This window comes from Crocuta crocuta, unplaced genomic scaffold (genome assembly GCF_008692635.1).
Source record: "Crocuta crocuta isolate KB4526 unplaced genomic scaffold, BGI_CrCroc_1.0 scaffold6, whole genome shotgun sequence".
NCBI lineage: Eukaryota > Metazoa > Chordata > Mammalia > Carnivora > Hyaenidae > Crocuta > Crocuta crocuta.
The window spans coordinates 3,397,313-3,419,858 of record NW_027531917.1 but is presented as its reverse complement, the minus strand read 5'-3'; the positions used below and the strand labels follow the sequence as shown (position 1 = coordinate 3,419,858).

General features: G+C 38.5%; 2 protein-coding genes across 5 annotated transcripts in view; one reads left to right on the top strand and one right to left on the bottom strand.

The window, feature by feature from the left end:
• The first annotated feature begins 214 nt into the window (after nucleotides 1–214).
• CMSS1 (cms1 ribosomal small subunit homolog) overlaps nucleotides 215–22,546 on the top strand; it is a 386,003-nt gene continuing 363,671 nt past the window's right edge. For all 4 annotated transcript variants that reach the window (XM_077774840.1, XM_077774839.1, XM_077774844.1 and 1 more), the window contains exon 1: nucleotides 215–381. In XM_077774840.1, the coding sequence (XP_077630966.1) occupies nucleotides 318–381 (64 nt within the window). In that variant the 5' untranslated portion in view covers nucleotides 215–317. The remainder of the gene's footprint in view (nucleotides 382–22,546) is intronic.
• The window catches only part of LOC144240494 (filamin A-interacting protein 1-like), a 118,833-nt gene continuing 107,293 nt past the window's right edge, over nucleotides 11,007–22,546 (bottom strand). The window contains exon 5 of the mRNA XM_077774845.1: nucleotides 11,007–11,151. Coding sequence (XP_077630971.1) covers nucleotides 11,007–11,151 — 145 coding nt within the window. The remainder of the gene's footprint in view (nucleotides 11,152–22,546) is intronic.

The following is a 22,546-nucleotide window of genomic DNA, read 5'->3' as shown; positions in this document are numbered from 1 at the left end:
TCTTAGCATCCTGTTTCACACTTTCGTCAGTAGCTTTTTCGGGGTGGGGGGGAAGAAAAGGAAAAAACCAAGAAAGTTTCTTTTAAAAGTTATTTAAAAAGGTAATATCATTTTGGAGTTATGTGCTTTCTTGACTTTATGCTTTTCTGAAGATTTATTTTGAGTTACCAGACAGATATTGCCCATCAGTACTTGTGTCGAAACTGCNAGACTCGGCGCGTGCTGCTAACGCTAGCCTCTCGGCTTGGAAGCCGCTAGAAGAACTGCCGCTGTCCGCTTTTTCTTGGTGGTCCGCCCAGACCTACTCCCGCCTGAAGATGGCAGACGATCTTGGAGACGAGTGGTGGGAGAACCAGCCTTCCGGAGCAGCCAGCAGTCCAGGTACCTACTCTGCCCATGCTGCTGCAGGGCCTCCTCGGACCTCGCTCCGCCCCATCCCAAATCCCTAGTTAAGCCTCTGCCCCTAACCGCCTCTGAAGTGCCTACCTGTGGGAGTGCACGAGCACCGCAGAGGAAGTGGTGCGAGAGTTTTCTTACAACGTGAAACCGTGTGACATTAACTCAGTTCTGCCAGTCAGGAAGGACCCTTTCCCCAAGCTCTTCCTTTTATGTATTTCTTAACACATAAGAGATTTTTCGTGAATACAAGGAGTTTGGGCGTAGTGGTTAAGGGTAACTTCTGGATTAGATTCAGACTGCTTCTGTTCAGATCGCGACTCTAGCTTTCTTACAACTGTTGTGGCTCCGTTTCCTCATCTGTAAATTAAGGATAATAATGCTAATTGCAAAGATTGTTATGAAGATTAAGTAAAGATAATACAAATGATGCACTTTAGCGCAGTACTTGGCGTCTAATATGTACGAGGTAAATATAAGCTGTGGTTTTTCTTGCTGTCATCATCATCATGTTATTTGGACTGTTAGACCCCGAAGGGGGTTTAGATAGAGATCATCCTGTGAACTAAACCATTTAGTAGAAGAGGAACGTGAGACCTAAAGATGTTCAGGTTATTGACTTTGAACTTTTCAGGTTCCATAAGGATTAATATACGGTTATGTTTTTTAATCATTTTTCAAAGTCTGCCTCTCTTCTCTACCAGATTCTAAAATTTGTTTTAGGACAAAACCAAAATCAGATTCATGTCCACTGGGCACTGCACATGATTGACACTTGATACATATATGCCACAAACATTAATTTTGAAACATGTCTTGTGAAATATCCATTAAAAAATGCAGAGTTCTAGCGTTGTTTCCAGAAAGGCATCCTTCAGGTACAAACTGAGCAGATGCCATTCTTAAAAAGGCAGCTGGGGTAATACTTCCTCCATTAAACTTGCTGACTCTTTTGCAACTTGTTTCTAGGAAATCTCTTTCTGTGCTTGAATGTACAAATAGTTTTCTTTGCTGGCTGTAGAATACTACATTTACTTTAATAACCCTTCCCCCTACCTCAGCTGAGGTGTTTAGAGCTGTATTTTATGGTGTGATTTAAGTATAGAAATCATTTAAGAAATAAATGAATTCCTTTTGAGTGGTGAAGGAGACCATATTTCTTGGTCCTTGCCTCTTGCCAGCTGTATGTCTCAAGTTAGTCAACCTTTAGAAGGAAAGAAAATAATGTGTATTGAGTATCTATTATGTGCCAGATATTTTCATAAATACAAATTCACTTAATCTTCATAATATGCTTAAAAGTTAAGTGTTGCTTTCAGTTTTATAGATGAGAATCTAAGAAAAGTTCAGCGATGTTCTTGGAAACATACAGCAAGGAAGAGGTCTGGGAAGAAGTTATGCAGGTGTGCCTGAGTTTCAAAGTCACACTTTATCCACTATTACTATGTGGCTTTCCTGGGCCTCAGTATCATGATATGTAAAATGAGGGTTCCTTGGAGATCATGTTTTTAAGCGTTTTAATCAACCAACAGTTCTAAACATTGAATCTAGTTAGAATTTTAAAGTGCTACAGCCTCTGTCATCTATGTTACCAGGATTCCTGTCAAGGTAATATGGTAGAGTCACCCTAAACCTTAGATTCCTTCTAGTTGTAAGATTAAGGTTTGAAAATCATTCATTTTATGTATCAGGGACATTTGCTTTGTTAACTGCTTTTAAGCATAGTGAGCATATAAGTTTCCTTGAGGTCTGCTTGATTTTTTATTGGTGATTTGCATAAGTAATCTGTATCGTATTTCTAAGTCAGAAGAATCACAACTGAACCAATTCAGATTTCCTGATTCTACCTATGTTAATGGGGTCAGCCTAAAATGTGTGAACTGTATTTTGTTTTGAAGGTCAAAGGAGAAATAGCACCTTAAGTCAGAGAAAGGAAAGATAGTTACAATGATGCCTTTATTCCTTTGTGTGCTATGCTACTTGCTTATAAAAAGTAAACCTATTTCCTTATCATCTGTTTTCCATTCACACTTATGGGAGCAAGAAGCATTTAGTCCTTCATTCAGTAATCTATGTCTAGAACAAAAGCTCAACATGGACATGAATTTTTATGCATGTTTACTAAGAGCCAACTCTACAAATATACGGATTCCCAAACACTGACACATACTACATATGGCATTTGTCTAACATATCCAGTTATCTACTTACTATCTAAGAAAATGTACTGTTTTTACTGGTTTCCTGTCTTTTTAGATATGGTAAGTAACTGAGAGACTCTGAAGCTCTCCATCTTTTTATCACCCTTTTTGCTACGTCTTAAAGCCTATTAAGGACTTACATTTTCGTGCTAGAATCCTACATTGCACAGGTGACCAGCATGGGGCCTGGCACCTGATGTTTGGAAGATATTAGCTATATAAGTGCACACATGCATGCTGGATGCTACAGAGTTCTTGGTGATCATGTATATAGATAGACATATAATTTCTCAATTAAACACTTTTGAAAACGACAGGCCCTGCTATTAGAATTTTGCTGGGACTGTCCTAGTCACCTGGGATATAACCCTTCTGACATTATTGTTGGTGGTTGGTGTCATGGCCCAGAATAAGACAACTGAGGCTTGCCTCTGCTGTAGAATGTGCAGCCAGTCTGCTTCAGGCAACAGAGCCTAGGAGTCATCTAATAGCATCGGGCATTCCATTTAATTTCATTGTACTTACTTCCTTATTCCCTACCTATCTTAAGGAGTTATTTGAATGATTTATAGTAAACAGTACATGTATTAGAATCATAATTGCCAAACATTAATGCTAAAGTGAACAGATACAAAACCTGAGGTTTCATGTAGTTGACCAAACTGTGTACTTTCTTAGTATGAAGCTGAAAACTGACAGTGTCATTCCCAGCATGGATCTGGGACTCATGGAGCAGAGTCAAGAGTTTCTGCAGTTGGGATTGGTCATGTGATTTTTTACTTACTGAAGGGAACATTGATCATTTTCCCTTTTTATCTCAAAAACATGCCTATAAAATTACCAAGTCAAATGTCCAGCAGGCACCTGGGTATATGAGTTTGGAGCTCCGGGGTTGGGTCAGGCCAGAGTTAGAGATTTAGGAATGACTGGCACATGTATAGCTACTTTTAAAGAGGATATTTTAGCAATTTGCCAAATTCTCAGCCCCTGTTTTTTTGAGGAGTGCTTTTCATACGCTTCCCTAGCTCATTCTGAATCTTTGATGCCACTCCTTACCAAACATCTAACTAGAAAACTCAAGTGTGAACATACTTCTATATACAATATAGGAAGACTGTAGATAATAATACTAACTTACATTTGTTGAGTGGTTATTATGTGCCAGATACTGTGTTGATTGCTTTATGTGTACTAGCTCATTTAAGCTTCACAAGTATACCATGATATAGTTAATATTATCCCCATTTTATATGTGAGGAATTTGAGGCACTAGATGGTTAAGTGGTTTCTCCAGTGTTCTTTAGTTGGTAAGTTGGAAGGCTGTGATTCATAGGCAGGCAATCTGAAACCAGTCCCTGCACTTAAATTTCTCATAGATAATTCTAATTATCAGTGATAAGAATCTCATCTCTAAAATAGCAATCCTTTATCAATGAAAAGAGGCTCATAGTTTACAAAGCCTTTTGTTTATATACATCATTGTTATCAAATTGTGTCTATTAACTCCTACTCTGTTAACAAAGTTTATCCTTTTAAAGAACGACTACTCAGAGATCGAAATAAGTAGGTTGTATCATTGGGCTTAGAGAACAGTCTTTGCCAGAAGTCTGACTTGATCCTACTCACACACCTGGCTGTCTTCTTCAAGTCTTTGCTTATTTATTATTTTTATAAATTTTCTTTTTAAATGTTTATTTATTTTTGGGACAGAGAGAGACAGAGCATGAGCGGGTAAGGGGCAGAGAGAGAGGGAGACACAGAATCTGAAGCAGGCTCCAGGCTCTGAGCTGTCAGCACAGAGCCCGATGTGGGGCTTGAACCCACAAACTGCAAGATCCTGACCTGAGCCGAAGTCAGACGCTTAACCGACTGAGCCACCCAGGTGCCCCAAGTCTTTGCTTATTTAATAGCACTGTCAAATGAAAATGAGAGCCAACTACTGAATTAGTTGCTTTTTCTTCAGACTTCTCTATCTCAGTAAATTAATTCACCAGTTACCCAATTTCACAAAGGCCTAGGAATATCCTGATTTACTCGTAAAGTTTTTTCTTTCACCCTCTTGTCCGATCTATCAAGTCTTGTCTTTGCCTGTAAGACATTATATATCCTTTTTTTCCATTTTTCTCTTAACTCTATCAGAAAGCATGTTATCATCCTCATTTTTCTTAACCACTGCAGTAAACTAACAGGACTCCCAGCTTCTGTCTTGTCTTTCTATGGACTGTTCTTCAATTAGCAGCCGCAGTGATCAGATCTCATTCCTGCTTACACCCTCCAGTGGCTTCCTTCTGACCCTCATAATACAACCCAGGCTACTTTCCATGACTGATATCTGCCAGATATTCTACTACTTATTCCCCCCTAGTTTATGATCTTCCACCCACACCAGCCTTTATTTTGTACCTCAGGAGGCCAAGCTCATTCTGTCTTGGCTCTTTGCAATAACTATTTTTTTTTTTCTTTCTGGGCTCCTGTATTTCTGATGGCTGACCTTTTCTTAGAACATTAAGACCTCAGTTCAGATATCACCAAAAGAGAACATTTCCTGGTCAGCCAGTCTAAAGTGTAGCCATCTAGTTGCTCTATTACATTATCATGTTATGGTAATTCTCAGCAGAGCACTTACCACCAACTATTATTTTCCTTGTTAAATTATTACATTTGTTAGTATATTACATTTTCTTGTTAAATTATTACATTCTGGTGTGATTCACCACTGGGGATCTGAGTAGTATCTGTGTCCTGGTACCAGTAGTATCTGATGCCTAGTGTAGCACTCATTTCATAGCCACATCTTGAAGACCTCAGCATAGGAGTTCCACATCTAAAGAAATTTAGCCCACTGGAAGAATTGTTGAAATCTTGCCCAGGCTTTTGATGGATTTGATAGATGTTGGTTCTCTCTTTCTAAAAATAGATTAGAAATCCTTGTGTATAACCGTGTCTACCAACCTTTTACTCTAATCATATTTGTATTTAGTTTTATAAATTTTGTTTTGAAAGGGGAAAACAGATTTTTGCTTTATAATAAGATGATAATTCCAGGGCGCCTGGGTGGCTCAGTTGGTTAAGTGTCTGACCCTTGATTTTGGCTCTGGTTTTGTGAGTTTGAGCCCCCCTGTTAAGTTCTGTCACTGACAGTGCGGAGACTGCTTGAGATTCTCCCTTTCTCTCTGCCATACCCCCTCTCATGCTCTCTGTGTGTCTGCCAAAATACATAAATAAACTTAAGAAATAATAAACTGGGGCACCTGGGTGGCTCAGTTGGTTAAGCGTCCGACTTCGGCTCAGGTCATAATCTCACGGTACGTGGGTTCGAGCCCCGCGTCGGGCTCTGTGCTGACAGCTAGCTCAGAGCCTGGAGCCTGTTTCGGATTCTGTGTCTCCCTGTCTCTCTGACCCTCCCCAGCTCATGCTGTCTCTCCTTCTCTCTCAGAAATAAATAAAAAGATTTAAAAAAGATTTTTAAAAACCCGGTAATTCCTAGTGGTGACAGCTTTTGTCACCTAGAATCAATGTGATTGTTCATTTTCTTTGAGAATGCTGAAATGAGCCTTGTAATTTTTGTTGTTGTATTATCATTTTATAGCATTGCCTTCAAATTTTGCTTTATCTATGCTGAATTCCTCCTAGAGATGAAGAAGTAGGGGAATACTTTGGATCTTTTAAACCTGAATAATTCAAGTGTTGGATTTTTTTTTCCTCTTCTCACACTGAAGTTAGGCCTTTACAGAATTAATTTTTTCTATAAGCAGCCATGCACATGTAGAATTTAGACTTGGAATATTTGCAATAGATTTTGATAACACACAACAGAGAATTGATGTCAAAATTATTTATTGAGCTCTCATGCTTGGCCCTATTTTAGACACTGTGGTGGAAGTAGAGAATAAAATATCTGCTTACATTATGGAATTTATAAACCGATATGGTTCAACCAAAATGCAATTTTTACTATTTTAAGAAAGATGTTCACAGGCAAAAAACAGGGACAGGATACATTTTAAAAGGTGAGAGGAAGGAAAGAGAAGAGAGCATGTGCTACATTAACAGTCAGTATTCTGTACTTAAAGATTATATAACAAATGGACCCACAGAGAACCTTCATGGGCTAGTTTTACTTTACTGTATACAGTTTCCATGATTCTTAACAAGTGATTAAACAAGTGGTTCTTGACAACAATTGTGAGCATTTAAAAGTACAAATTTATACATCTTTCTCCAACTGCATGCATAGTAGTTCTATAATTTTGCAAAATGACTCTGAATCTTTTGAAAAATACCAGGAATTTGGAAGGCCTAGAACTACTTCCATTTCCCCTCTCAAATTCAACAACAACACCGTTAAGTATTTTGTGGCACAAGTCCTTTTACCTGCTTTTATCTGATGTTCTTTAGTTAAACACTTTAATGCATTCATAGAATTATACATTTTACTAAATGAATCACAGACAGCTTGAAATATAGTTTCCCTATTTTCATCAGCTTTCACAGAATTCTTAATTGAATTTTTAAATTACTAGTATATTTTTAAAAAATTAGTTGATTGAGTTCTTTAAGCCCTTGTTGTTGAGTTTCTTGCTAGTCTAAATCACACTAGACCGGAGGTCAGAAACCCTCTTTGTAAAAGGCCAGATAGTAAATATTTTAGGCTTTGGTGTCTAGTCACTGTCACAACTACTCAACTCTGCCATTGTAGCATAAAAGCAATCATACATAGTAAATATGTAAATAAATGAGTGTGACTGTGTTCCAGGAAAACTTTATCTATGGACAATGAAATTTGAATTTCATGTAATTTTCACATCTTGTAAAATATGATGTCATATGATGTCATCAGAGAATGACTCTGATTTTTTTTTTTTTTTACTGTTTAAAAATGTAAAACTATTTTTAGATTGCAGGACATACAAAAACAGACATTGGGCCAAATTTGACCTGTGGGCTGCAGTTCGCATACCCCTGTCCCAGATTCAGTGTCAGAACCTGAGTTGTATGTAACATGTTCCTCCAAATGGGAATTTGTAACATATCCCAGAAAGAATTGCATTTTAAGTCAGTTATTCCATTATGTAGTCCATCATTGTCAGTCATAGATTAGTTACATTCCTATTAAAATTTATATTCCAAATAGATAAAAGTAGATTAGTTCAGAAATCACTGAAGCTAAGTAAATGAAGGGCTGAGGAAGGACTCCAGCACAAAAGTTTCAGGTTATTAAAATTCTTGTTACAAATTGGATATGTTTTTATTCATGTGGATTTTTATGTAATTTCTTTTGAAAATATAACAAAATTTATATTAGGATAGCTTCTTTTATTTTTATTGCTTTTCAGAGGGTCCACATTTCTGCAGAAATAAGATTATGTTCAGGAGACAAAATTCTTTCTGTTTCAGTTGTGTTACAGATTAAACACCATTTTGTTGAACTCCAAATAATATTCCCAGTTCTAAGCTGCTTATGCATTTTTATTGTATCATGTATTGCTTTAAAATAAGCACTGTTTGGGGTGCCTGGGTGGCTCAGTCAGTTCACGAGTTTGAACCCTGCGTTGAACTCTGCTGACAGTTCAGACCCTGGAACCTGCTTCAGATTCTGTCTCCCTCTCTCTCAGCCCCACCCCCACTCACACTCTGTCCCTCTCTATATCAAAACTTAATAAACATTAAAAAATTTTTTTAAAAAATAAACATGGTTTTTGGTTTGTGATCCTTTTGTCGAAGTAGACTTTGTTATTGTAAAGACTTTTGTCTTAATTGAATTAGAACTGTTATTTAAATATGGGTTTCTACTGCTTGCCATAGGAGTATTGCTATTTTCCAGCTCTTTATTAGTACTTTGTACAATGTCTTGTCTTTCTTTTCTTGCTTCTTTTAAATTTATGGTAGCTTGGCATAAAAATCTACTTTAAGGTGTTTCCTAACCTAGGAGAAAACAATTTAGAAATATCCAACATGCAACATATTTTGTGCTCCTCTTCAAGGTAAAAAATGTTCCCAGGGAACATTCCAGCTACTTTTATTTTTCTGGGAATATATCCAGTGCTTGTTTTTCCTGTTTTATGTTTTCTTTCAATCTGTTTGGTTTCAATCTGTTTTTTCTTTCCGTTAGCATAATTATCAGTATTGAATGTCACCTGGCATAATTGCTTTTCTGGACCCCATGATATACCATTTTCATTTCTTAGCACACTTTTCTCACTTATGTCTTGACTGATTGGCCCTTGTCTCCTTCATTCATTCATTCTCTGTTCATTTAACATTACCTGCATAATGCAAGCATGGCAGTAAGCACCCTACACATTTTGCCACTACAACATCACCTATTATTACCCTACATTTCCTTGTGAACTGTTTATTATTTTTATGTAAGAGCTTCATCACCTTCTTTTGTAGTCCACTTTCTTCCACTATTCTCTCACTGCTTTTCAATTTAGGCTTTTCTACTTCAGGCATTTAATTCATCTGACCTTCCCTGCATTCTCCCTCTGCCACTTGCCTGCTGGGACTTGCTGCACATCATCCCTCTCTTTGGCTTGCGTAGCTCAATGGTACCCAGATTTCCAGCTGCTCCTCCTTGAAATTAGAGTGCGCCAGGGGTATCTGTACAGTGACATGAGCACATTGAAGCAGGCTTGGCTGGATGATTGTGGAGAATGGCAGTTCCTTTGCCCCTACTCTCCTGGCTCCATTCCAGGATAGAAGGTTAAAACACTGTCCTTCAGGATTTCTTCCAGAATCATGCTTCCAGTTCTTGGTGCAGAATCACAGAGAGCCTGCATTATGCTCTTCATAGAATTTTTTTTTTCCCCTGGACTGCAGCTTAGTGCAGTATTCCTGTCTCTCATGTCAAAAATGCCTTATTTGTCTGGGCACCTGGGTAACTCAGGTCAGTTGAGCTTCTAACTTCAGCTCAGGTCATTATCTCGCAGTTCCTTTGTTTGAACACCACATGAGGCTCTCTGCTGTCAGCACAGAGCCTACGTCAGATCCTCTGTCTCCCTCTCTCTGCCCCTTCCCTGCTCATATTCTGTCTGTCTTTCTGTCTGTCTCTTTCAAATAAATAAACATTTTAAAAAATGCCTTGTCCTATAACATTATTGTGTTGCTCTGTCCACAATGAATTACAGACATACCTTTCTCGTAATTCAGTAAGAGAGTTTTAAATGTGTTTAAAGAATTACTTTAGCTTACTACTGCCAGGGGACTGAATCTCACCTTGTAGAATTCCACTGGTGGAATTCAACTCTGTAGTTGGACATATTCATGGGTTATCAGAACTGCAAGGTACCTAAAGAATTATTCAGTTCTCCTGTTTTACATAAAAGAAACTCAAGGCCTAGACTAGTGAATGCCAAGCTCATTGTCAAATGAGTAAAAAATTAGGATTGGAATTTGAGTCTTTTGGTGAGTTGACTGCATTTTTCTATAGCACTGATTTGGGGAAGCGATGTGATTGAAGAATGTCTGATGAAATGATAAATTGTTGCCTTTTTTAAAACACCCAGGACATTGATTTTTATCTCCCTAAGAGATCTCAGAATTGGTGACCTTTGACTCTCAAATGTCCTGATTGCTTTAGAAAGCAGAAATACCAATCTAAAATGGTTTTCTTTATAAGCTTAGCAAAATGATTCCATGGTGGCTGGGCATATAGAGCTAGGCAATTTACTAGAAAAAATGGGACAGAAGACTAAGTGACAGTAGTCAAGTGTGTATATTACACCAGTGATTATCAGGTCTGTCACACAAATGATGTATTCAGTAGTTACTCATTTTTGTTGTTCCTTTCTTCTTTGTAGCTAAGAATTACCACTTATGTTTTCTCCTCCTGGTTGTAAAGAAATAATAGTTTTAGACCTTAAAGTGATTTTAATTATGCTGCCATTTTGATGGAAATAATCTACTTTGTTGAAGCAGATTAGGAGTTCTGGCTAGCATATCTTCTTAGCAAAATATCCAATAAAGTTCTGTGAAATGAAAGAGTTACTTCTGAGTTCACTGGAAAACTTTCAAACCATTCTAATGAATTCAGTCATACACCGTGCTAATGAGAGACGGTCCAACTTTGGGGTGGATTACAAGTAGAATGAGGGCTTGAAAGGATTTGGGCTCTGTGTCTGCTCCTATTTGTGTGTATATACAAATACACATTATAGGTAAAACCATGGTAGATGCGCTGCTCTTTTAGGATCCTTTTCGCCAGGTCCAGGTCCAGCAACCTGTGAGTGCACTATTTGTCTTTTTGCTGCTTCACCATTTCTTAGAGAGATGGCCTTTCCTCTTTGGCCTTCATGCTGGTAATTGTAGCTTTCCAGATATTTCTGTAGCTGAATGTATCCAGACAGTGCATTGGTATGACTTACCTTTTCCCTCCGATGTGGAGGAAAGTGTTAGAGGTGACAGTCCTTATGATGTGTAGCTTCCCACAGCCAGTGTGGTGAATGGGCTTATCCATAGGCTCTGGGGGAGCTTTAGGGGAAAGCTTAGTGTTGCCTGTAGATTTTGGTTTGGGGATCCGTGTTGGGATTCTCTGCTTGCATACCTCCTTGATCTTGAATTAAACAGAAGAATAAAAGGTAGTTAATGGTACAGCTGGTGGAGAACCAGACATTGTTCAGGACATAGAGTCAGCCTGGGATTTGGCTTCTTTGGAAACACTGGATTCTGGGGACACATCAGATTAAAGACTGTCAAGTTGAAGAAAAAAAATTAGTAAAGCAGTTCCGTCAGCATGTGTTGATTGCGCTATGTGCAAGGTCCTCAATAGTAGATGGTACTAGATAATAGTGATAAATTGGTAGTGTCTTGCTTTTTCGCAATTGTAGTATAGTGGAAGATAAGCAAAAGTAGTGTCCCAAATTAATCTCTGAGGGTTATGAGATTGTCAGGGAAAGGTTAATTTCAACTGAGGGGTCTAAAAAAGCTTCATGAAGAAAGAAGCATTTGACTTGAGTCTCTAAAGAATTTTAGGGTTTTTAATAGCAGGAATGGGAGGGTATTCTAGAGTAAAGGAATACTTTTGACAATGGGAGCAGAGAATATTTTTGGCAGTGTCACTGAGTTAGGAAGTTGGACCGGTTGAGAAATGGAGTGACATCAAATTAGGTTGTATTTGACAGGCAAAATCGAACTGTAGACTGGGCCTAGATAGGGAAAATTGTATGTGATTCTACAAACTGTAAGTGTTGGGGTGAGGGGGGGTGGTATGAGGTAACTAGGAAGGACAAAGGCTGGAGGAAGACACATTGTGGGGGTAGAATTGTATTAATATTCATTCTCTGTTATTATATGAGGAGTGAGGGAGGAGTCACAGACAGGTTGAATGATCTGGATTGGGAGAGCGAGTTGTGGAGTATGAAAGAGTAAAGGCTGATTGAGTTCATAACTACATATAGATTTACTCTTATTTTCATTTATTAGGGGAAAATATTCTTGGATAAAAATATTCGTAAAAAGATCTCAGCTCACTGTAGTTCTCCTGTTGTAATCCACAGTTGGTGATGATGACTATTTTCGCCCTCTATGGTTGCATCATGTTTCTTTACTATGAGATGAAAAATATAAATCTTTTAGGGGTGCCTGGGTGGCTCAGTTGGTTAAGCACCCGACTTTGGCTCAGATCATGATCTCATGGTTCATGAGTTCAAACAGCACACCAGGCTGTGTGCACACCAGGCTGTGTGCTGTCAGCACAGAGCTTGCTTCAGATTCGCTGTCCCATCTCTCTCTGCCCCTCCCCTGCTCATGCACACTCTCTCTCTCTTTCAAAAAATAAATAAACATTTTTAAAACTGAAAAAATATGTAAATCTTTTAAAATGCATTGCAGTTTCATCATAGATTTCTAATACTGATTTTATGGGAACTCTTCTTAATATTATTTTTCGTTCTATGGAGATTTGTTTCCATGTTTTTATTGTACTGAAGAAGTACAGTAAAGTCTTTTTGTGTAAACATTCACTAACTTAAAATGCCCTCTAACTTTTATAGCAACCATATTTAGATTTTCAAATAAACGTTACACAGACTTAAGTAAAAGTATGAGTCCTTCAATTAAGGATAACTATATGGGGAATATGCTTCATATGCTTTCTTTTGGTACATTTAGTCAATCTTCTTTATGCCTAGCTGCTAGAAGAGTTTTTGCACTTTAGTGTTCTTATTAACATTTAATTTTTTTTTAATTTTTATATTTTTAAGTCCATATATTTATTCTGAGAGAGAGAGAACGCACATGAGAGAGAAGGCACAAGAAGAGGTGGAGCAGAGAGTTGAGAGAGAATCCCAAGCAGGCTCTGCTCTGTCATCACAGAGCCTGATGCCAGGCTTGATCCCATGAACCATGAGATCATGACCTAAGTTGAAATTAAGAGTCAGACACTTAGGCAACTTAGCCACCCAAGCACCCCATCTAATTGACAATTTTTTAAACACTTACTCCTAAACATAGCAAAGATTTGCTGATACTCTGATATCGGTCCCTTCCTTATATAAATGGTATTCCTACCTTTCATCCTGTACTTGTGGTCTCCAGTGCTAAAATACTCAGAATTTTTACCTCTCAAATAAGCAGAACCTTTTTTTTTCCCCCCAAATAATAAAACTCAGTGCCCAGTAAGGATTTAGTGAGATGGGTGGCCTCAGCAATGACTGGGATAGTAGTTGGGTGGCATGTATCAAGATCCCTAAAATCACATCCTGTGACTCACTCATTTTATTTCTAGGAATCTTTTCTAGGAAACAATCAGAGATGAATTATGGATGAATTATAAATAGCAAGGCTATTTGTGCATTATTTATAACAAGTTTATGCTATTAATTACATTATAATTTCATGAAAGTATTATGCTATCTTTAAATAATGGTGCTTTTGAAGATATAGGGAAAATGTTTATTCAGAAACGTTAAAAGCAGGATTAATGTGGGGAAATAGGTTTAGAAAAAAAACCTTAGTGGGGAAAGCTGCCACCAAGGGGCAAAAGCGCCCAAGGTTAGCTACTGAGATACTGTAATGGGATCACAAGTAACTTGTTATGTCACCTCCAGGAGATTACTTTCCATCTGACGCCATTATACTATTGTACTTTTATCACAAACTCCACCTGCCCCCCCAGACCCTTTGCTCATTATACACACCATCCTGTCTGATTGTTTTCTCCATGTTCACATGTGTAAGATCTTGTTTTCTTCACATTCACCACATGGGTAATATCTTGTGAGCTCGATTAATATAGAGACGAAACCCCTGTTTGTGGCTCTTATCTCCTCCCAGACATTAGCCTCACTCATATTCAATTCTGCATCAGCTCTCTTGCTAGACAAGAGAGAGTTCCAGACTCATAGTCTGCAACAGTTTAAAAACTATATACGTGTTTGAACTTTGTATGTTTGAAGAGAAAATACTAGGAGAAAATATACCAGTGCTGTCGGTGGGTAATTCTGGTTAGTGGAGTTATAGATGCTTTTTATTTTTCTTCTATTTTCTATATTCTCTACATGTTCTATAATAAGTGTACAATTAGAAAAAAACAAGTTATATTAAGAGATAAAAAAGGAAGGAGACACTTCAGAGATCAGAATACTGTGTGAACATCAACCATATTATCCAAACCATGAACAAGCAGTGGCAGCTGCAACTGAAATGAGTGCTGGACTAATTCAAGTTGACAGATTTTGTTGCCATAGCATTAATAGTTGTCTTTCCAAGATAGTAGGTTTCTGTGATAGCCTTTAGCTTTGTCAAGATTTGGATTGGTTCCCCTACTTAGTATACAAAAATGTATGTTGGAATCCTACTTAAGTTGTAGATTCCTGGGCCTTACCCCTAGAAATTGTAATTAATTTGTTTATGGATGTGCCCAGACATCCACATTTTTAAAAATTATTTATTTTGAGAGAATGAGAGAGTGTGAGCTCTTGCACATGTGCATGTAGGCACATGAGTAGGGAGAGGGGCAAAGAGGGAGAGAGAATCCCAAGTAGGCTTCCCACTGTGAGCTCAGAGCCCCACACAGGGCTACATCTGATGAACTGTGAGATCATGACCTCAGCTAAAATCAAGAGTGAGATGCTTAACCTACTGAGCCACCCATGTGCCCCCACACACCCACATTTTCAGTAAACTCTCAGTGATTCATCTGATGCAGGTAGTCAGCCTGCCACACTTTCAAAACACTACCATAGTTGAACCTCCATTAGAAGTAAGCTTTAAGTTTTGGGGTGCCTTGCTGGCTTGGTCAGTGGAGTGTGTGATTCTATCTCAGGGTTGTAAATCAAGCGCCTTATTGGGTATAGAGATTACTTAAAAATAAAAAAGTAAGTTTTATGTTTTCTTTCATTAGAACTCTGCTCTGCCTGGGCGTGGGAGGTTCAACACTGTGAAGGGCCAGGGCTTCATCGCCTCAAAGTTTTCTAGGTGTTCATCAAAACTACCTGTAGGGGTTTTTAAAAACACTGCAGATGCCTGCATCCCATTTTAGAACCTCCTGACTCTGATTATCTAGGAGTAGGGTATGGGCATGTGAATTTTTAATGAGCACCACAGATTGTTCAGAACTGAAATCTGTCTGATTAACCAATTGGTATGGAACACAATATGGTGCGGCTTGTTTGTTTTAAGCTATATTGGTATGCTTTGTTGAAGAAAGTGTGGCTTGGGATGATGGTAATTGGTATGGTTAGTTGCCGGAAAGTTATTGGGTTCCCATTGTTTCTAGGCCATTGATATTGCAAGTTAATTTTGTATTTTCTTGAGAACTCTGATTTTCACTACATAGTTTTTACCTCTAGATGGCAGCAAAAGCTAGTCATTTTATGAGAACAGTCCTAGATGTAATAACCAAATTGTTAAAAAATGATGGTGTGGGCCCCCCCCCCCGTATGAATTTTATTCTTGGACATATTTCAGTAAATGAGGTATGGAACTTTAAAATGTGTCATCTCTTGGATAATTTTTATAGAACATTATGTCAAATAGCTCCAAGAAAGTTTTATCCAAATTTGGAGTGCATATTGCAAGAGGAATCCATGCATATGTCTGTTTTAAGACCACACAGTGAATGTTCTACTCAGAGTTGTAGGCTCCTGGGTTTCATCAGAAAGCAGATGTTTTGGAGGAGATTAAGCAAGTTGGAAAACTCATTCACAGAAGAAAAGATGTTTTAATGTTTTAACTCTGTTCAACATGGAGATTGAGATTTGGAATGGATTACAGGTCTGAAGGTTGCCAAGTTCAGTAAGGCAGAGGCATTGGTTTTATCTAGAGAGCAGTAGAAAGAAAAGGAGTATATGTGTGGAATGTATTCGCCGAATTCTTAAAATGTTGGCTTATTTGGTCCATAATTTCTTAAAAGAAACCAAGCAGTCTACAAGACTCCCTAGTTATAGTAAGTCATTAAATGGCAGTGAGACTTTGTGACTAAAGGAAGTACAGAAAGGTGAAAATATTTTCAGTTTTATTTGAAGTCTTAATTCAGTAGCCCAATTACTACTTGATCCTTGTGCTTTATCATAAGAGGGCAAACATCTGAAAGTATACCAGGTCAGAATCAGCATTTATGGGGGAACTATTAGATCCTTGTTAGACAGCTGGAGACAGGATGTTTCCCTTTCTCTAAATGAAATTCTTTTTGTAAGTGCTTTGAACTTTTTGGAGTTGTATTGGCAATATGTTGTCTAAAAAAGCAGTGTTGTCTCAGGAGTGTTCTTGACTCCAAGGGCTGCAGAGCCCCTCATTACACCTTTAGTGGTAGAGGTTGAAAGGATGAATGTTCCCAGAGACTTCCTATTATTTTGATTTATGGTTTTTGGGGTGATGCAGTGAGGGGGCAGATTCAGGGCTGCCTGACTCCCTTGGGGACCCAGCTGTGTTATCAGAATGACACTATTCAGTATTTTTGTTTTTATCTCTTTTTAATGGGAAAGTATACAAGTATTTATGATATATGTGGTGATGAAAAGGAGGAAATGATAAAGTAGGAAAAACATCTTTGAAATATTATTGCCCCTTTTTTTTTTGCCTTTTGTATTGTTTGGTAAATCACTACTAATTTGTATAAAGAAAAAAATGAAAATAACAGATAATGGATCTGGCAGATAGCCCAGAGTTTCTTATGCTGCTTTGGCTTTTTTCTCTTGACTTTCTCAGAACTTCCTCATTATACAATAAAACTTTATCACTAAAGATTTTACAGTTTTATATGGTAAGAGGTCCTTTAAATGGAAACTCTGTAGATGGATTAGCTCATTCCTATTAACCTCCTGCAGGAGAACATTTGGTTTTAAATAGAGTTGCAGTGCTATGATTTATGTTAAAGAGTTGTCCGATTTCTGAGGAGGTTAGAGGAAGTTGATGCTTTTATTTTATAATGTAACATGGTTTGTGGTTGTACCTAGTCACATCCCAATTTCTCTGTGGTAATTATACCATGGGTAGTGAGGGCAGTCTGAGAATAAACACTGAAATACAGTTTTCAAAAATCCTTCCTAACCCAGTTGCTTCCATTTGGTGCCCAGACACATAGCATCACATGTAGAAATAGTATGCTAAAATAAATATACTAACCTTGAACTTTTGTCTTCCTTGTTTGTCCCCTTGTTGTTGTTATTGTTGTATCAAGATTTTATTTTTAAGTAACCTCTATACCCAACATGGGGCTTGAACTTAGAACCCTGAGATCAAGAGTTGCACAGTCCATCAACTAAGTCAGCTAGGCACCTGCCCCCTTTCTTTTTATTCATCTGTCAGACGTTTTACCTCAGATTTTTTTTTTCTTTTTTGGTACTCTTCCCACCCTTTCTTCCTCATTTCTTCATTTGCACCCATTTAAGTTTTTTTTTTTTTGATTGTTCACAGGCTGACAGTTTACAACGGCCTTGGGTTAGTGGCTAAAGCAGAGGCTCTGGTGCTAGATAGACTTGGGATTGCATTCTGGCCCTGGCACCAACTAGCTCTGTGTCCTCAGGCAGGCCATTTAGCCCATGCAAACTTCAGTTTCCTCATCTATATCCTTATCTGGGGATTCAAGTACCTACTTGCATGTTCTTTGGGGAGTAGGAGAAACCCATATAATGGCACATCAGAGTTCCAGATAAGTGTTTGTTGTTACCAGTCTTAATGTTATGAAGTTTGTCTTTTTCCTTATATCTCTTCTTAAGATGCTTATTTCTTAATCATAATAATAACTTATTTTCTTTGGTTATATTAACTTTGTTTTTCTGCCCTACTCCTTGTTTTCCCCCTCTCCAATTAATTATTGGAGACATATTACCAAGCATAGGAGTTGAGGCAGCTAATAAGCAATGTTTACTGGGCCATGTTTCTAACCAGTTCTGACTCAATTGTCCCTTCACACAATCTGCCCTTTCACACATTCTTTTCCTTCTTTATCCTACTTGGTCTGATTATTATGACTCTGTCTTTTATAGAGTTTTCCTGAAAACATACTATTTTCTACTCTTTCTTCTTTTCCTATCTTTTAATTGAAAAAAATGAAGCAGTTATAGCACCCATAAAGTCCTTTGGCCCTGACATTCTGAGAGTCTATGAAAAGAACAAATGCAAGCCAGCTGTGGCCACCAGGTATGTTGTGAGCTACATGAGCCTTTGTTGAACACCTACAACCAGCAGTATTTAAGTTTGGGTAACGTAGTACAGTGGCTTTTAAACTTTATAAGGCCAAGAATGAAGCAGACAGGTTGTTTAAATGCAGATTTCCTGAATTGGATTTCAGAGGTCTAGGCACATGAAAATCTGTGGAGTCCTGAGTGATTCTTAGAAAGGCAATCAGCGACTGCATTTGAGAAACATTGATATAAGAGTTTTAAAAATAAGTGGTAGCAGATTCTTGCTCTCAAGAGATTATAGTATAGGAGGGATAACAAATAAGCATAAAAAGAGGCAAAACGAAGTGCTATAATAGAGGTACAAACAGAAGCATTTTGGAAACTTGGAGGAAGATTGTGAAAAATAGGAAGGGTTTCCAGAGGAATTGGCACTTGAGAGAGGAATAAGATTTCAATAGGACGAACAAAGAGACAAAAATATTCTATCCTTAGGAACAGCACGAACAAGGTATGAGGGAAGAAAGCTCAATGGTATGTGGGAGGATGGTCAGTACTATGTTCTGGTGAGGAGAATACAGGGTTTGTCCAGTTTCAAAAGGAGATGAGGCAAGAGATGGAGGACTGATCTAGAAAGTTTGGGCTTTGGATACTCAGTAAGGTAAGTGTAAAGTAAGTGCTGTTTTGGGTGAGGGGCGGGGTGGGTGAAGAGGACTGGAGAATTGCCATGATCAGGACACTATTGTGGAAAGATCAGTAGCAACATGAGCGAAGGTTGGATTAAAGAGGTGAGGGGTTAAATATAGTAGATTAACTATTTTATAGTATTACCCGTACTGAAGTGTGGATGTGGGGAGTAGCAGCACAAATAAAAGGGGGAAGGCAGAGAAAGATATACCAGGGCAGACGGAGTGACTGACTAAATCTGAAGCCTGAGCAGAAAAGTGGAGAATGGATCCCAGATGTTGAACCCTGGCAACAAGGAAGGTGGTGGACCATCATCAGAAGTGAGACAAAAAGGAACCCCAAAGCAGCAGTCCATTGGGGTCGGGTGTGGGCAGGTGCCAAGTCTGAAGTGTAACTGGACCTTCCATGTGGAACTGTTCGGTAGGCCTTGAAAACTTGGGAGATTTTGCTTTGAGAATCATCATAGAGTAATAGTTGATACCATTCAAGTGACTGAGAGCCCAAGGGAAAAATATAATTCCTCTTCATCTGCCACTCTCTTCTTCTGTGATAGATACTTCGACATTCCTTTCCCAGGGCCTGAGAGGTGAGTTTTGTTGGGTCCTATTCTGTGCCCACGTGCAACTCCCACCCCCTACCCCCACCCAGCCACAAGGCCACCAGTCTTACTGATAAGAATGTAACTAGTTCTGAGACCAGCCCCCCCTAAGAATACATTTCTTCCCAGTACTTGAACAATGCTTAGTGTTTGAATCATTATCCAAACACTGATTGGCTAGCAAGAGGAAAGGAAATCCTGCCCCTCTCCTCCAGTGACCAGGCTGGCCCCTCCGCCATTGTATCTGGGCTGAGCAGACAGATTATGTAAACTTGTACTCTGTGGGGGGATCTGCCACTCCTTGACACAGGGGCATTTGGTAATTTCAGGATGACGACCCTAGAGCACATTTCCTTCCTCATTGAAACTGGAGTAGGGCCACAGTTGATAGGTTGGCCTAAAAAAATAGTAATAATTGTCCATTGTTCTCCCTAGTCCTCTCATTACCCTTTGTAGAAGCTGAAATCAGTGGCCCTCGCATTTATATCTTCCAAAATTTGTGTAATAAATAGGTTTTACTCTTATAATCAGAAAAAAAGTTTTATATAAAAAAAATTGTACTGCTTATGCCTGTCACTATGAGAGATGCTATCCTTCTTTACTGAGATCCCTGTCCGTTGGTCCTCTTCTTGTTGCCTTCAAGTTGTTTAAATATTTCTAATATTTTATGGGCCTTTTGGGGATCTGTTGAAATTTTCAGTTAACTCCTCTTTCTATAAACTGTAATTTTCTGCAGCCTTAAAATTAATATCCATGAATTCAGTCAAGAATACCATTAAAAGGCAAAGAATGGAAAAGGAATAGCTCTTTTTTTTTTAACAGAAGGAGAAAAGCAGCTAAGTTACTAATAGTGAAGGATAGTAATTTATTCTTGAGGAATTGCTATGAGTTGTTTGAAGAGTGGCTGCATTGAAACAAGTGTTTTTTACGCATTTAATTGTTTATGAGAGATATATTAGAGACCAACTTGAAGACTTTCCTCTAAAATGTCAATTTTATTTGTGATGCTTCCTTGGTTTACACTTGCTTAATTCTGAATTGGAAGTAGAATTTAGAGACTGACAAAGCTGAACCCTAACACTTTCCCCCCTGAGCTGGGAAAATACACAATGCTTTTTTTTTTTCCCTTTCTTCTTTAAGATGATTTTGGGACCATCATTCTTTTCCTTATAAGTTATGGTGTTGCTTGAGAAATGGAAACTCTAAATTAGGGTATATCATCCAAGATGATTTTCTAGTTTTCTGCAAAGGCTAAAGCCCCACTACCTCTGGGCTAAGTTGGTGATTCCTGTCTTTATGGTGGCTAGACCTTGATCCTTTGATTACCTTTTTTGGAGGCGTTGGGTCACAATCAAGACTATCAAGGCAGTTACTGTTTACAAGTTTTGATGTGCATGGTCATGATGCTCCTTCTATAGATCATTTTTACTCACTTCTGATGCCTTTCTTTCCAGCCACCTCTGAGGCTGATCAGGTACCTCCTCCAAGCTCATTCTGCATGCCCCACATTTGTGCCTTTGATTATATAGAATCCTGCTTTAGGATAGAGTGGACATTAAATGCAGCTCCAGTGCTCCCTGAAAACAGTCTCCTGATGATGAGGAATTGTGCTTCTCCTTGGTCTTGCTTTCTCCCATGTCCTATTCACAGCACCGTCCCCAGGTCGGTCTTCCCCATGCCTACCCACTTATGTGAGGCTTAGCCTCTCACATTCATAATCCCTTGTTTTCTAAGCAGTAACCTCAGGGAGATGGGAGGAATTAGAAGGGGAGCCAGATCACTCTGGACTGTGATGATCATGGAAGGTTTCAAAACAGCTAAGTCTTGAGCCAGATCTTTCAGCATAGATTATGTGATGAGGGAAGAGAAAATTATCCATGGAATAGTGGGGAGGAGGTAGGAGAAAGCCCTGTGTATCTTTCAGGGGATTCTGAGTGTTCTGGATTGAGTGGCAGACTTGAGACACAGTGCAGGGATGTAATATTAGACATCCTGTCTATTCCCTTAAGTACTGGAGAGGATCAAATGCAATTTATTATGCTTCCCACTTGCACTGAGGTAGCTTCTCAGTATGTTGCCATAGAAAGAGAATGGGACAACACAATTAAATTTGTGTTATATCTCATTCTTGTCACATACTAACAGAACAACCTGAAGCAATTTTCCTTGCATCTCAGAATTAAAAATTCTGAAATGAAATGATGGTGTATAAAGGATTAGTAGTTTCCATTACCTCACTACACAGAAGTCTTCACTGAGGACACAGAGTGCTCCCTAGCATTATATTCAAGGCTCTTCACAGTCTGATAGGACCAGGCCCTTCAAGCCTTACCCCTACCCCAAGCATCTCGGCTGAAACCACACTGCCCTGCTCATTGTTTCTTGAACCTTGGTTTTCTCATCTCTTGCTTGCCTTCACATCTCTGCTTTTGTCTCATTCTTCTCTCATAGGTGTCACTTGGCAGCACCCTGGACCAGTTTTTGTCCTCTGTTTATCTTAGTCTTCCTCATCTCCCAGCCCCTGCTCAAATCTCATCTATTTCTGAAACCTAATCCCTGAACCTTGTCCCCAGGGTAACCTGCTCCTCTTCCAAATTGCTGTAGTACTTACTCTCTGTAGAATTCGTTCTCTGCTGTGCTCTTACTTATCTTTTAAAGTAGTCCTCTACTCCCGCCCTAGATTCTAAATCTTACACTTGCATAACTGCCTCATATAGCAAAGAGTAAAATGAGGTGCTTCATAAATATTTGTTGGTTCATTCTTATAGGTGATTTGTTGAAGAATGAAGAAAGCTTGTATTCTAATAGAAGACATTTGTGCCTCTGGTAGTTATAAACTACTAGAGAAGGAATTGAAATTTCTGAGAGAGGACTCTGGAAAGGTCTAAACAGGTTATCTCTTAAGTTCTTAGGAATCCTCCAGAAACCCATTTTCGCCCACTAAGGCAAATGTGGTTGGTTGTCTAGACTTTTCTTTATTTCTCCTGAAGGCATGTGAGAAATGGAAAGCTCATCTGAAAACACTAGTTTATAATCTGGTATTGAAAGAAACAAGGGTACAGGGTATTAACACAAATAAAAATATTCAAATACACATATGC